The following is a 13,854-nucleotide window of genomic DNA, read 5'->3' on the forward strand; positions in this document are numbered from 1 at the left end:
TTGAGGTATTTGATTAATGATTTTAAAGCAGGATGACTCACTTATTAAATAATTTATTACGTGTAAATAAACGTGAGTACGTATTAGGAGATATATTAGGACCCGGACAATTCTTCCCCTAAACACTTGTCTAGGCTCTTCATAAACCTTGGAGAACTCTCAAAACGTGCACCAATACTCTTTGATGCTGATGTATTTGTGTGGTTCCGATTGCATCAATATGGCTAATAATCGTAAGTGTAAGGTAAAAAGGTGCTTCCTCCTACGTTTTCTAATTTTGTCTTATTTATTTTTTTCATTAATTTCCATTAGAGTAGATTTCCTTGATTACATGTTTGTTTTCTGATTAGCTATTTCATTTTTCCTTCACTTCTCTTGTTTATCATCTCCAAACTTGCATTAATTTTTCATCAAAACCAAAAGTTCTATCCATTTGGTTTTAATTGGTAAAAGTTTCCTGGCCCTTGAAATCATGCAAAAGATCGTGAAGTGACCGAGTAAGCAGATGATGTTTTTGTACATATATAAAAATATATACGTGGAATGACGTGTTTGAAGGTTTATACTGTTCCATAAAGCCTAGATAGTCAAAATTTTCAAGGCTCTCGTGCTCTTAGTTTCTGTGTCTTGCTTAAATAAATACCGCGCATTTTCTCAAGTCCAATCTGAAGCTTAGAATTCTCCCTTGAATATGGACCCCAAAATCAAATCAGACCCCTTCTCGGAACTCTTTATAAGCCCTATATCTATCTCTCTCACAGCTACAAACAAAAACATAACCTTTAGAAAATACAAAACAAACGCAACAGAAAAGTTCTTTTTAACCAAAACGAAAAGTACATAAAACCATACCTAATTCGTTAGCTTGTCCAAGGAGCCATGCAGCGTTCACCAGCTTTGGTTCGCCAAATTCTTCGCCAAGGAAGCAACCAAATCCAAACCGTTAATTCCAGGCCATGCGACGTGTTCATTAACCACCGTGGGATTGACACCAAGAGAACCGTGGCCGGGTTGCTCTTTTACCATTTCTCGCGGCTCAGGCTGCATCCGTTTTTGGATAGCAAGAACATGAAACCTGGGGACAAGCTGTTCGATGAAATCGATGAGGCGATTCGAAAATGCAAGGTGGGGCTTGCCGTGTTCTCGCCTCAGTATTGTGAATCTTACTTTTGTCTTCATGAGTTGGCTCTGTTAATGGAGTCCAAGAAGAGGGTGATACCAGTTTTCTGTAATGTAAAGCCGTCTCAGCTTAGGGTCAGGGACAATGGAACTTGCTCTCCAGTTGAACTTCAAAGGTTCAGTTGGGCGCTTGAAGAAGCCAAGTATACCGTTGGACTTACTTTCGACTCCTCCAAAGGGTAATTAGATTGTCATTTTTGAATAACATCTGATTTTATATCTTTGTTCTTGGATCGATCACTAATATTGGTTGTTTTTTTTTTTGTGGGTTTTCTTTAGGGATTGGTCGGAGTTCCTGAGAGACGCTTCTGATGCGGTGATGCAGAACTTGCTGGAGGTAGAAGGAGAAGGAGCATACAAGATTGACCGTAAATACGATTTTCAGGATCAATGTTAATACACACACAAAACAATCAATTACTTGACAATCTCACAAAAGAGAAAAAGTAATTACTACTCACATTCGTTCTCAATTACTTGGTTTGTTATACAAATTCATTGATTTTTTTTGTATAGGAGACAAAGAATGTCTTCAAAGTTTCTAACACGTTTTGTTGATTTGTATTTCGTTATTAGGATTGAATAAACTGTATACTTCATTTCCATCTTGTAACCAAAGATGTAAAATTGTACTTGTAACAAATTCATGCTTCCTTCAAAATAATGTGAAGTTGATTCTTTTTTCTTGTTATCTCTCTCGTGGGAGCCGCAGATCTATCCTTAACTTGAATTTGGACTGGAGTTCATCATTAATTTGAATTTAATGATGATCTTGTGAGTGCCGTTGTTTTATATAATTATTTTATTAGTGCCATTGCTGTTCCCAACAAGTTAAGACCGTCATACTAAAATGCTTGATCTTAACTTGTTTTGTTTTACACGTAAGAGGGTTGCTTGCTTTAAACATTTGTTCATCTACGGCATACACTCTTTTTCCATGCAGATGCATAATTAATTTATCCTCTTTTTTACAATATTGGAGAGAGCTCCATCATATGCTATCAATGAATGCAATATTGGTGTGAAAATCCTTCGTAAGAGGCATGAAAAATCGGCTTGATGAAGGCAAAATCTTATTAATACGGCTCACCAAAGCAAAATATTATTATTTTTTAGTCAAAGAGAAAAGTTGGGGAAATGCAATCTTGACAGAGATACGGAAGAAAGAGAACAGAATTTATATTGTGATTACCAAGAACTTCAAGAAGAAGGTATTAGCAGAGGAATGGCTGCCCATCCATCATCACTATACTTTTACTTAGGGCTCGTCAATGGGCCGGGCCGGGCTAGCCCGGCCCAAATTTCATGGGCTTGGGCCGAGCCGGGCCGGGCTTTAAAGAGGATAGATAAAATATCGGGCCGGGCCGGGCCGGGCTTTTTTAGAAAATTCAAAGCCCAAGCCCATCTCATGAGTCGGGCTTGAAAAAGCCCATCGGGCCGGGCCGGGCTAAGCCCTACGGGCCGGGCCGAAATTGGCCTAAAAAATAATAAGAAACATATGATTTTTAAATTTATGTATGCATTTTCATGTTTTTGTATGTAATCACATTTTCACGTTGTCTTGAGCATATTTCCTTGATAGATTTACATAAAACAAAAGAAAATACTCTAATAGATTGGAAAAAACAACCACTCATTAAATATAAAAACAAGATTGGAAAAAACCAATATAAATACTCTAATAGATTTACATAAAACAAAAGAAAATACTAACAACTATAAATTTAAGGATAAAACTTGTATTAATTTTGTGCTCATCATTTGGTGATGTGTTAAAGAAAAGTATGATTATATTTGGTGGTATGATTATGTTTGGTGATATGATATGTTGTTTGTCTTATTATATATATATATATAATTGTTGTATTAATAAATGACACAAATTAATGTGCTAATCATCCAATTATAAACTAGGAATGAGTAGAATTCAATGGAAACAAACACAATTTTTATAACAAGTAACACACAAAAAAAAATTAAAGAGGGGGATTTGTCATTCAAGTGATGTAATCCTAATCCTAAACCCTTATTTATACATAATTATATATGTATGCGGGCCTAACGGGCCGGGCTTTTTTGGGCGGGCCGGGCCGGGCTTTCATGGGCTTAATCGGGCCGGGCCTATGGGTCGGGCCGGGCTTCAAACACCCAAGCCCAAGCCCGGCCCAAGCCCAAGCGGGCCGGGCCCTCTCAAAGCCCATAACGGGCCGGGCCGGGCTTTTTTTCAATGGGCCGGGCGGGCCCCCGTAAGCCCATGAGCCCGCGGGCCAAATGATACTAAACCAGGAAGCAACAAAAACCGCAGCACCGTCCACCAGCAGTAGTAATATATATTGAGAGAAGGCAAGATCCACGTCTCATCTCTGTGTGGGAATTCAGAAATTGACCTTGAATTGACCCCTACTGAAATATTCATCCTCTTCGGCTTTAACCAAAAGAAACTTCTCAGCAATTCACTTTGCCAGACCAATTTATAAATTTTAAAATGGATATGAGATGTACATATCTAGCAGCACATGTCACATGTCATTTATTATTTTATTTCAGTGGGAATTGCCATGTCATTTATTATTTTATTTCAGTGGGAATTGCTTTTGTTTGCTTTTGTTTTCAAAGTAAGAGTAATCAATATGTAAAGGATTGGGCTTTTGCTTTTCACATTTATTTTATTTCCTCTTTTACTTGAAGGCTGTTTTTTTTGGTAACTCTTTCACTTGTTGAAGCCAGAGACGAAGAAAACGAGTAATTGCAAGAATTCAAAGAGTTCATTTCGTGATTCAGTCTTTTACTGTACACATCCGCTTTTATGAGTACATTTTTCATTGAGAGGGACGATAACATACTAAATTCGCAAGTATGCACGGACCAGTCCCGTCTAGATAAGGCTGAAACCCAACCCAAATTTTAGAAGATTTGTCAATAGCTAGGTAGCCCAGCCATTCTGGGTAAAAAATACCTACCCCATTTATTAGCCTTTACAGTCTTAGAGCATCCGCAATGGGCTCCCTAAATCACCCCCTTAGACAAATTTTAGGGAGGAATTGTAAAAATGCAACTCCAACCATGCTCCCTATCCACCTCCTAAAATAGGGAGTCCTCTAAGAGCTCCTAAATCTGAGGAGAGAGAAAGTACTCCTAGTGGCTCCCTATAATTTAATGCTGCCTTATTTAATAAGTATTTCAAACATTTATTTAATGCTAATTATTTTTTATTTTTTATTTTTTATTTTAATAGAGATGGACAAATCAAAAAAGAGTTATAGCATTTATGACAAATTAGGGAGTATGGTTGGAGTTGAAATTTTTTAGAGAGCTCCTAAAATAGGTTTCTTATATTTTTAGCTAAATTTTAGCTAAGAAATAGAGAACATCATTGCGTCCACAATGTGCTCCTTAAACCACCTTCTTAGACAAATTTTAGGGAGGAATTATAAAAATACAACTCCAACCATGCTCCATATCCACCTCCTAAAATAGGGAGACCTCTAGGAGCTCCTAAATCTGAGAAGAGAGAAATGACTCCTAGTGGCTCCCTATAATTTAATGCTGCTTTATTTAATGAGTATTTCAAACCTTTATTTAATGCTAACTATTTTTTATTTTATTTTTTAATAGAGATGGATCAATCAAAAAGGAATTATAGCATTTATGACTCCATAAATTAGAGAGCATGACTGAAGTTTAAATTTTATAGAGAGCTCCTAAAATAACTTTTATATGTTTTTAGCTAAAATTTAACTAAAAAATAGAGAGCATGATTGTGAATGCCCTTATCACCCCAAGATAAAAAAAATAGTAAGGAAAAAAAAAACCCGAAGATTCTCTTCACCCTTCTGTCATCCCGTGGAGTAATTTTTGGGGTTCCCTTCTGTCATCCCGTGAAGTTCTCTCTTCTCCCTTCTCCCCTTTGTCATCCCGTAACTCTTTTTTTTTATTTTTTTTGTTTGAGTTTTCTTTCTTCTTATACTCTTCTTTTTCTTTTCTATTCTCAACCCCCTTCTTGTACTCTTTATTTTTTTCTTGTAATTTATTTCTAAGATTGTTTTATGTATAAGTGGGGAAGTATGCTATTATTCTTCATAATATAGTTGAAGATGTAGAAGTAAATTATAGAAGTTTTTAATATATTATATACAATTTGAGAATTATCATTAAAATTGTGAAAATTTTAATGATAATTGGCCTAAAATTAGTCTTGGACATTTTTGAATTATAGGTCCACTCACACACACAATACGAATGTTAGGACTCGAACTCCTAATATTTTCTTGAGAAGTATTTGTTCCAATCACTACACTAGTAGATTCTTTGCACTGAAAATTTTATTTTTAATCTCACCACAAAGAGTGAATACAAAATTAAAGAGGGATACATCAATATCTTTAATAAAGTACAAAGGGTCAATACAAAGCATATGTGGACCAAACACCATCAACAAATTTTTTTAGTTACTTGCTGAGCCTCTATGTCTTAGTTACTTTGTACGTACTATGTATTGATGAGTGAGGATCTTTGTGATGAGTTGTATAATGGTTTTCTCATTCGTGTCATGCTAATGTATGTTTAGCATTTTGTGCAATACTCGGTTTTCTGTACAAATGTTGAAAGTTTAAAATGAACCATTAATTTGTCATGTTCAATATCAATGTAGCATTTAAAGCAAAATCATATGTGTATATATATATATATATCCAAGAAGGTTGTCTCTGTCTCCCACCCACCCGCATGTCATATGCAGTAGTATTGTACTGTACATGAAGCCAAAAGGGTCTCATCTGTTTGCATTATTCCATTTTCATATTTACAGTAAAACCACACTCACAGAAACAGAGCCCCTCCTCAGTCTTTAAGCTTTGTCCCAGATCTCATAAGACTATTCATCAGATACACACCCTTTCACACTCTTTTTCCAAAATGGGTTGGAGAAACAGAAGTTCTCTTCTCTTTTTTCTTGTTTTATGTATTGTCCATGTGATAGATGCTATGAATTTCAGGAACAATACCCATCAAGCAGAATACACTCAGTTCCTTCTTGCCAATGGGGTTGCTCGAACACCTCCAATGGGGTAAGTAAGATCAATTGAGTACTATTTGGAATTGCTTTCATCGGATTACCTGGTTTCCAAGTTTTATTTGAAAGCAATTGGCTTTTTTCAATTTGGCTAACTGGTTTTGAATGCAGTTGGAACAGTTGGAATCACTTCCAATGCAATATAAATGAAAGCACTGTGAAGACTATTGGTAAAGTTTTCCTATGAAAAATGTCTTCAATATCACAACAATGTTACATACACAATTTCATTAAAAAGCTTGTTTATTGCAATTAAAGATATTGACTTTGAAGCCAACAGTATAGGTGCACTTGCTTTATAATAGGTTTCTACCAGTAAGATTAATTATAAGAATGGCCTCAATTGAATTGGCTTCAAAGATTTCTCACAATTTGTGCAGTTGAATTTGTATACCATTCATTTGTAAGAATGATCATGTAACGTTTTGTGTTGATTTGTTTGAATTTTGAGTACAGTGGATGCTCTTGTTTCAACTGGATTGGCAGCAGTTGGATACAAATATGTGAATTTAGGTCGGCATCCTTACAGACTTTCACTTGATTATTTGGTTCTGAATATCCTGCCTTTCCTAGCCACCTATAACAAGGTCCTCACTCTCACTCTTGATGGGGTCTAAAATGCAGATGATTGTTGGGCTGAAAGAAACAGAGACTGGAGGGGTAATCTCAGAGCAAAATCGTCTACTTTTCCTTCTGGAATCAAGACCCTTGCAGATTATGTTCATGCAAGAGGCTTAAAACTTGGCATATACTCTGATGCTGGGTAAATATGTCTCTGAAATCTGTGTTTATATAAAATGAAGACTATCTGTTGTTCATATGATTTTAATTTCATTTTTTTGTATATTAGCTATATGACCTGCAGCAACACAATGCCGGGCTCACTTGGGCATGAAGAGCAAGATGCAAGAACCTTCGCAGAGTGGGTTTGTATCTGATATTTTTATACAACATGAGGAAGAGTAATTGATTTTTTTGGTTAAAGGAGTGAACTTCAGCTGATAGGGACATTTGGCTGTAGGGGGTCGATTATTTGAAGTATGATAACTGTTACAATGATGGTTCTAAGCCTCAAAAAAGATATGCTAGAATGAGTTATGCACTGCAAAAGGTTGGAAGACCGATTTTATACTCCTTATGCGAATGGCAAGTCACTTGTACTTGATAACATCATCATACTGTCTTAAATTTGTTTACAAGGTCTGTGTGTTTGCATCACTAGAAACTGTTTGGTATTATCAAACAAGCCTTAACACAAAAATGTGTTCTTAAAGGGGACAAGAGAATCCTGCCACATGGGCTGGTTTGTATGGCAATGCTTGGAGAACTACAGGAGACATTAACGATACCTGGGAAAGGTGCACTCTCAGTTCCTTATTTTTCTAATTCTTTCAAGATCTCAACCTGAATCCTGATTTGACAGAGAATTCTAACCTTGAAACATTGAATCATTTGCTTTTATTAATCTGTGCACATTACAATTTCAGTATCACGTCGATTGCAGATCAAAACAACATTTGGGGGAGATATGCAGGACCCGGCAAGTGGAATGGTAATTTTTTTTAAATGTTATTGACTGTCTATTTTCTGTTATTCGAGTGAAACCATGTAGTTGTGTAACTTATGTTACAATTACAAACCATATTGAACTTGAGAATTTCCAGAGCCATCTTGTTTCTTATCTTTGTTTAAATGCCTGTATACTTATTTATTTGAAATGTAATTTGATTGTAATAGATCCTGATATGTTGGAAGTGGGCAATGGAGGGATGAGTCTAGAGGAGTATAGATCTCATTTTAGCATTTGGGCAGTTATGAAAGTATGCGATCATCTCCAAACTTTCTAATTGCTTTCTTTCAGTGATCTCTTTGACTTGCATACACTGATAATACCAGAAATATTATTGTCACAGGCTCCTTTACTTATTGGATGTGACGTCCGATCTGCAAGCAAAGAGACTCTTCAGATCCTTGGAAACAAGGAGGTCATTAATGTTAATCAGGATCCAATGGGAGTTCAAGCAAGGAAATTGCGTTCAAAAGATGGCCTAGAAGTATGTTGCAGTTTCAGATGCTTGCCCTTTTCCTTCATTTCTGCAATTAGTTTATAGACTATTGATCAACCATGTTTGTTCAAATTCTATAACCTGTCACAGCTTTTCAAACTATAGTCATATGATAAGCTGTCAATTTGATATGCAGGTGTGGGCAGGACCATTATCAAGTAAAAGAGTGGTGGTAGTGTTGTGGAACAGAGGCAGGTCAGTTGCTCCTATATCTGTGACATGGAGGGACGTTGGACTATCTCCGTATAAGCCTGTTGTCGTCAGAGATCTGTGGGCGGTATGTATGCATTTATAGAAGGATGCTTGCGCGCATGGGCTGATGCATTGTGAGCCTCACACGCATCCGGCCATCAGCCCACGCGCGCAACTCACCCTAGCACTGCTCATGTTTGATATATCTGTTTTGTGTGTTCCTTTGGTGCCTCATGCCTTAATGTAATTTGATTGCAGCACTCATTTGTTTCAAGGAACAAGCGTTTTCGGTTGACTGCAAATGTTGCTCCTCGTGGTTGTAAGATGTATGTCCTAAGTCCCTACTAGAAGAAAAAGATGGCTCTCTTTATATATCCATATTTGGACTTGAGGCCACCATATTTATTTTGCAAAATACTTGCATACAAGAAATCTGTTAAAATAAATGTTTTGACTCAAGAAGATATTTTATTTTGTCACATTGAATGAGAAGTTCAGGGGATTGCTTGTACAAATATTGTTCTATGCCGACAAAGTTTCGTCATTCGCGGCAAAGTTTTTCTTTCGGGGACAAATCTTTGCCAGGCTAGACCTTCCCGACTAATGTGGAAAATTTAATATCTTTGATCTTCTGGTACTTAAAAAGAGTTTGCCTGGACCTCTACAACAGTAAATTCACTTGCCTGCTTCCATGGTTACAACTTATTACTATATTATTTGTGGATGGTAGCGTGAAAGAAGGTTGTAACTTGTGACCTCTCCTATTAGGGCGGCTTTTGCACACATCGCATAGACACATACTATTCATTTGCAATGTGAAAGCATTTTGATATAATCAAGACTCATTGTCGTCAAACATGGAATATGACATAATAATAAAAATAACTCCACCGCCTAACTCTTTTTTCTTTTCAATTGAAAGAGATTTCAAGTTCAAACTCCTTTTTTCATTGATTTAAAATAAATAAATAAATAAATCTTGAGCGTCAACAGAAGGGTCAAGGCGAAAGTGGATTTACACAATACACAATGTTGCATCACATGAATGAACTATAATTCATGGATCGCGCATTGTAAGCCACAAAACACCAATTTTATAACTCAAAATGAAAGTGGCAGCAGCTGTCATATGGCCATGATTTTTCAAAGGAAATAAAAATTGTGGTGTTCACGAATCACGGGCACCCCCCAACCCAACTTTTTGTTTCCTAATCAAGAAGCTATTAGGCAAATTCAGGCTGTTGTTCTTTCTTCTATTTATTTATTTTGGTCATGTAGCCCTACAAATATAGCTACAAATTATATTATAGGATATGTATGCCACAGCCTGTACGCGTCTAAATTATCAAGGATTTCCACGTGTACAATATTGATTGGTTTTTATTATTAGAAATAAAGTTCTGATAGGATAAATATTTAAACTTAAACAAAAATTATGTTTGAAAGCAGCATGTGGATCCTCGTCGTGAAAGCCACTTTTGCAGCATGTCGTGTGGACTGTGGACAAATGGATGGGCCCATCAGAAGCAGACAACCAGTCAAGTAAGAAAGTTGGGCCTGGACTTAAAAATACGGTCTGAATCTGTCAAATGTTTTATTTTATTTATTTATAATAGAATGGATAATGGAGGAGGGGGATGAGGTAAATGCTCTTAATCACTTGAGTCACAAATCCCTTATTTATCAAATGATTTAAGGTGACTAACACGGAGACCTCATTATTGATTTTGAATATTGTCTAAATTACTGATTTTGCTTAAATTCTGCATGCTTATTGATTTCGGATATCGTGATGCTGTGTAGAAGAACGAAGCATCCCAAATCACAAAATGTGATGTAGAGAAGCAAAAAGGACACAAAGCAAGCTAGAGAATCAAAGCTAATAATGACCTCATTTTTTATCTTCCTCTAAATTTGTGGATAGTGATGGATATATGATGATGCAAAGATGGCTGATATAGTCAAAGTCCAAGCATGACATACAGGCATTTTGACGCATGGAGTACTCGTCCCCCATGTGCTAATATGTGGACATTCGAAAACAACATTCAACTGAAATTGCTAGCTAAGCTAACCTTGGCCGCCTCATGAGTTAAACCCCAAATTTCTTAGAATGTTGTTTCATATGGTTAAATGAATTTGACCACTAGCTACTTTGAGGTCTAAAATAGATATACATTATGAGAATATACCCATTGTCAAAAAGGCAAGTGGAGATTAACCTCACAATAGGGCATGGACTCATTCAAGATCTCATAAAGATTTTCTGTCTTCGACACCAAGGTCATAATACAAAGGTAATATGAAAAAAGTACATGATAACTATGTAACTCATACTTCAATTCTACCACGTCTGATAATTTAGTCATTCCGTCAATATGACTGTTAAAATGAATACATATCGTTCTATAGGTGATTTGTACCTGAATGAACACATGGTTATACTCCTCTAATTGAAGTTCATATTGACGGAAGAATCAAATAGCTGCACCGCACATGAGACAAATGACCCGAGTACAAGTTCAAAGACCATTACATTTAAAAATCCGAAAAAATAAAAGAAAATGATGTCTAGCACGCACATTAACACACGTGCGAAGTCTCTCTTTCTCTCTTTTCACTCACTCACAAAATCTGTTATGTAGAGGGAGCTAGTTGGGCGTGTTTGGCTGATCAATAAGAAAAGCATGACATGAAAGGCGTACAGGCAGTTCCAAACCTCCGATCCGACCCACAAAACCTCCCCACATTTCTGCCCTGCCTTATCATCACCCCCTCCCCTTCCATATTCATGGTCCCAACCCCCACGTGTCGCCAAACCATTGCGTCATGCATCCACGTGTCGCCCGATCACGGGTGCCGCTTGGGGTCTTTTATTAGTACCTAACCGCCACTCTGCCTCATCTGCCTCATGATCAACCTCATCAACCTCACCACCATTTCCCCTCCCCTCTCTTTACTCTTTAGCAGCTACCATTGCTCAAACACTTGCAGCTTTAGCTCTAATTCTTCTTCATCAATCAATATTATTTTCTTCTTTCCTTTTTTTCTTTTTGGTGATACCAACACCGACTTTAAACAAGTAATTAAGAGGAACTGATGGAGAGCACAGATTCATCATCGGGTTCACAAGTACACCCGCAGCTGCCACCCGGGTTCCGGTTCCACCCGACCGATGAAGAGCTGGTGGTCCATTATCTCAAGAAAAAGGCCGCCTCCGCTCCTCTACCGGTCACCATCATCGCCGAGGTGGACTTGTACAAGTTTGATCCATGGGAGCTACCAAGTACGTACGTCATCTTTAATCAATCAATTAGATAGATTTCATTAATTATGATGTTGTTCAATGAAATTTGATTTTTTATTTGTATAGGCAAGGCCACGTTTGGGGAGCAAGAGTGGTATTTTTTCAGTCCAAGAGACCGGAAGTACCCGAATGGGGCAAGGCCTAACAGAGCGGCAACTTCAGGGTATTGGAAGGCCACGGGCACCGATAAGCCTATTCTAACATCCACTGGAAACCAAAAGGTTGGCGTTAAAAAAGCTCTGGTTTTCTATGGTGGCAAGCCCCCAAAAGGGATCAAGACCAATTGGATCATGCACGAGTATCGCCTAGTCAACAACAACAACAACAACTTTTCTAAGCCTCCTGATGCATCCAACAAAAAAGCCTCTTTAAGGGTACATTTAATAGTATTTGGTTTGTCAAACAAAACATTAATTCATGTGTTAACTTGTGGGTATTGATCTACTGTTTTTCTTGTAGCTTGATGATTGGGTTTTGTGTCGGATTTATAAGAAAAACAATGCGCAGAGGCCTATGATGGACGAGGATTCTTCCAATAATTCTATGGACGGTATGTTTGTCCACCCATCATCAATATTGCCAGCTCCGCCGCCGCCGCAGCCAAAGCACACTACAAACTACACGGCGTTGCTCGAAAACGATGATCACGAGGGTTTTTTCGAGGGTATATTATCGTCAAGTGATCAACAAGGATCTCACCCTCATCATCATCATCATCATCAGTTTGGTGGTATATCTACTTCAAGCTCAAAAAGTAACCTACCCGTGAAACGTCCACTTCCATCGTCGTTTTGGAACGATGCGGGATCGATGGGGACTGGTCCTGCTGCTACTACAAGTTCATCGAGCAAAAGGTTTCATGCTGATCTCAACAGTGGTATTAGCACCACTGCTGCAGGTGGGGTTGATGAAAGCAACTCCTCCTTTGTTTCTATGCTAAACCAGTTCCCACAGGGTACGGCGCCGTTTCACCCTAATGCACTTCTTGGATCCCTCGGAGATGGGATTTTGCGCCAACAATTTCAACACCCAAGTATGAATTGGAATTCATAGCTTGGTTTTAGATGATGGATGGGTCAGATTCAGAATCATCTGTAGCTAGCTATAATCGCTTTGGACTGTAACTATAGCATGAACATACGGGTAAGGTTCATATATTTTTATTTTATCTTTTTGATAAATTTCTATTTTCACTCTTCCAAATTATATACTTGTGATTATGGTCATAACAAGAACATGGTTTATGTAGATAATTCAAAAAATATATTTATGTTGATGTTATTATTATTATTTTTTACCCAAAAGACACTTGCAAGCAACTGTGAATAATATTTCTACATCTCTGAAATTATTTTATTGCGATTAAGAAAATTATGTACGGTGATGGCTTCTCCGTTTGTCATTTAGTGTATCTTAATCAACTTCTGCCCATCATCCGTCATCTCAATTATGATATAAACCCATCATATGAGATGTATTGTTTACATTCATAAACCCAAAAATTTCAAGTTTGTTTTATGATACTTTTGAAATAACTTAATCGACTGTAGACTAATGACGTTAGCTAATGCTATGCATGCATATCATCAAGCTTCTTTCAGTTTCTTTTATGCTCTCTCTCTCTCTCTCTCTCTCTCTCTCTCTCCAAGCTAGGGCTACAACACAAGGGCTTCTTTCATCTGTTTATAATCAATCAATCACTAACGAAAGATATCATTTTATATCTTCAACAAGAACACAAAGATATGGTCTTTATATATACTTGTTATATTTTTATATAATTTTGAGATTAATTATAAATCGACAGAAACTATGAAATGATATTTATAAAGAAAATAAAAAGACTGATTGACAGCCAAGTGGTCCAAATCTAACAAAGTTTGGGAAGCAAAACAAAAAATAATTGATCATATGAAGATATGAAATGGGGGAGAGAATCAGTGAGGGCAATATTTTCCACTAAATGACGTGTACATTATTCCATGTCACCATCAGCTGTTGATTACAAGATGAGATTTTAGGTTTCAAATGTCAACATG

The 13,854-nt window shown here is 37.1% G+C and overlaps 3 protein-coding genes across 3 annotated transcripts; all 3 read left to right on the forward strand.

The window, feature by feature from the left end:
* The first annotated feature begins 783 nt into the window (after positions 1 to 783).
* On the forward strand, positions 784 to 1,576 carry LOC110770901 (Toll-Interleukin-Resistance (TIR) domain family protein). The gene is made up of 2 exons (XM_021975131.2): positions 784 to 1,358; positions 1,459 to 1,576. The coding sequence occupies exons 1-2, from the start codon at positions 880 to 882 to the stop codon at positions 1,574 to 1,576; spliced, it is 597 nt and encodes a 198-aa protein (XP_021830823.1). The 5' UTR covers positions 784 to 879.
* A 4,319-nt stretch (positions 1,577 to 5,895) lies between these two features.
* LOC110770867 (alpha-galactosidase) lies at positions 5,896 to 9,023 on the forward strand. Its single transcript, XM_021975092.2, has 12 exons — positions 5,896 to 6,245; positions 6,362 to 6,420; positions 6,707 to 6,763; positions 6,875 to 7,013; positions 7,101 to 7,176; positions 7,272 to 7,396; positions 7,525 to 7,608; positions 7,738 to 7,802; positions 7,988 to 8,070; positions 8,164 to 8,304; positions 8,453 to 8,593; positions 8,767 to 9,023. The coding sequence occupies exons 1-12, from the start codon at positions 6,094 to 6,096 to the stop codon at positions 8,854 to 8,856; spliced, it is 1,212 nt and encodes a 403-aa protein (XP_021830784.1). The 5' UTR covers positions 5,896 to 6,093; the 3' UTR covers positions 8,857 to 9,023.
* Positions 9,024 to 11,175: 2,152 nt separating this feature from the next.
* Positions 11,176 to 13,105, forward strand: NAC025 (NAC domain containing protein 25). Its single transcript, XM_021975094.2, has 3 exons — positions 11,176 to 11,794; positions 11,882 to 12,189; positions 12,275 to 13,105. Exons 1-3 carry the CDS (start codon positions 11,608 to 11,610, stop codon positions 12,866 to 12,868), a joined length of 1,089 nt encoding a protein of 362 aa, XP_021830786.2. The 5' UTR covers positions 11,176 to 11,607; the 3' UTR covers positions 12,869 to 13,105.
* Positions 13,106 to 13,854: the final 749 nt, after the last annotated feature.

This window comes from Prunus avium, chromosome 4 (genome assembly GCF_965620075.1).
Source record: "Prunus avium chromosome 4, drPruAviu1.hap1.1, whole genome shotgun sequence".
NCBI classification, from domain to species: domain Eukaryota; kingdom Viridiplantae; phylum Streptophyta; class Magnoliopsida; order Rosales; family Rosaceae; genus Prunus; species Prunus avium.

What these genes read in the sequence shown, in the direction of transcription:
- LOC110770867 (XM_021975092.2), top strand. Translation starts at nt 6,094, where the DNA reads ATGGGTTGGAGAAACAGAAGTTCTCTTCTCTTTTTTCTTGTTTTATGT. An exon ending in AGGACCCGGCAAGTGGAATG is followed by an intron (nt 7,803 to 7,987) that starts GTAATTTTTTTT and finishes TGATTGTAATAG; the next exon opens with ATCCTGATATGTTGGAAGTG. An exon ending in TCGTCAGAGATCTGTGGGCG is followed by an intron (nt 8,594 to 8,766) that starts GTATGTATGCAT and finishes ATTTGATTGCAG; the next exon opens with CACTCATTTGTTTCAAGGAA.
- LOC110770901 (XM_021975131.2), top strand. Translation starts at nt 880, where the DNA reads ATGCAGCGTTCACCAGCTTTGGTTCGCCAAATTCTTCGCCAAGGAAGC. An exon ending in ACTTTCGACTCCTCCAAAGG is followed by an intron (nt 1,359 to 1,458) that starts GTAATTAGATTG and finishes GGTTTTCTTTAG; the next exon opens with GGATTGGTCGGAGTTCCTGA.
- NAC025 (XM_021975094.2), top strand. Translation starts at nt 11,608, where the DNA reads ATGGAGAGCACAGATTCATCATCGGGTTCACAAGTACACCCGCAGCTG. An exon ending in TGATCCATGGGAGCTACCAA is followed by an intron (nt 11,795 to 11,881) that starts GTACGTACGTCA and finishes TTATTTGTATAG; the next exon opens with GCAAGGCCACGTTTGGGGAG. An exon ending in ACAAAAAAGCCTCTTTAAGG is followed by an intron (nt 12,190 to 12,274) that starts GTACATTTAATA and finishes TTTTTCTTGTAG; the next exon opens with CTTGATGATTGGGTTTTGTG.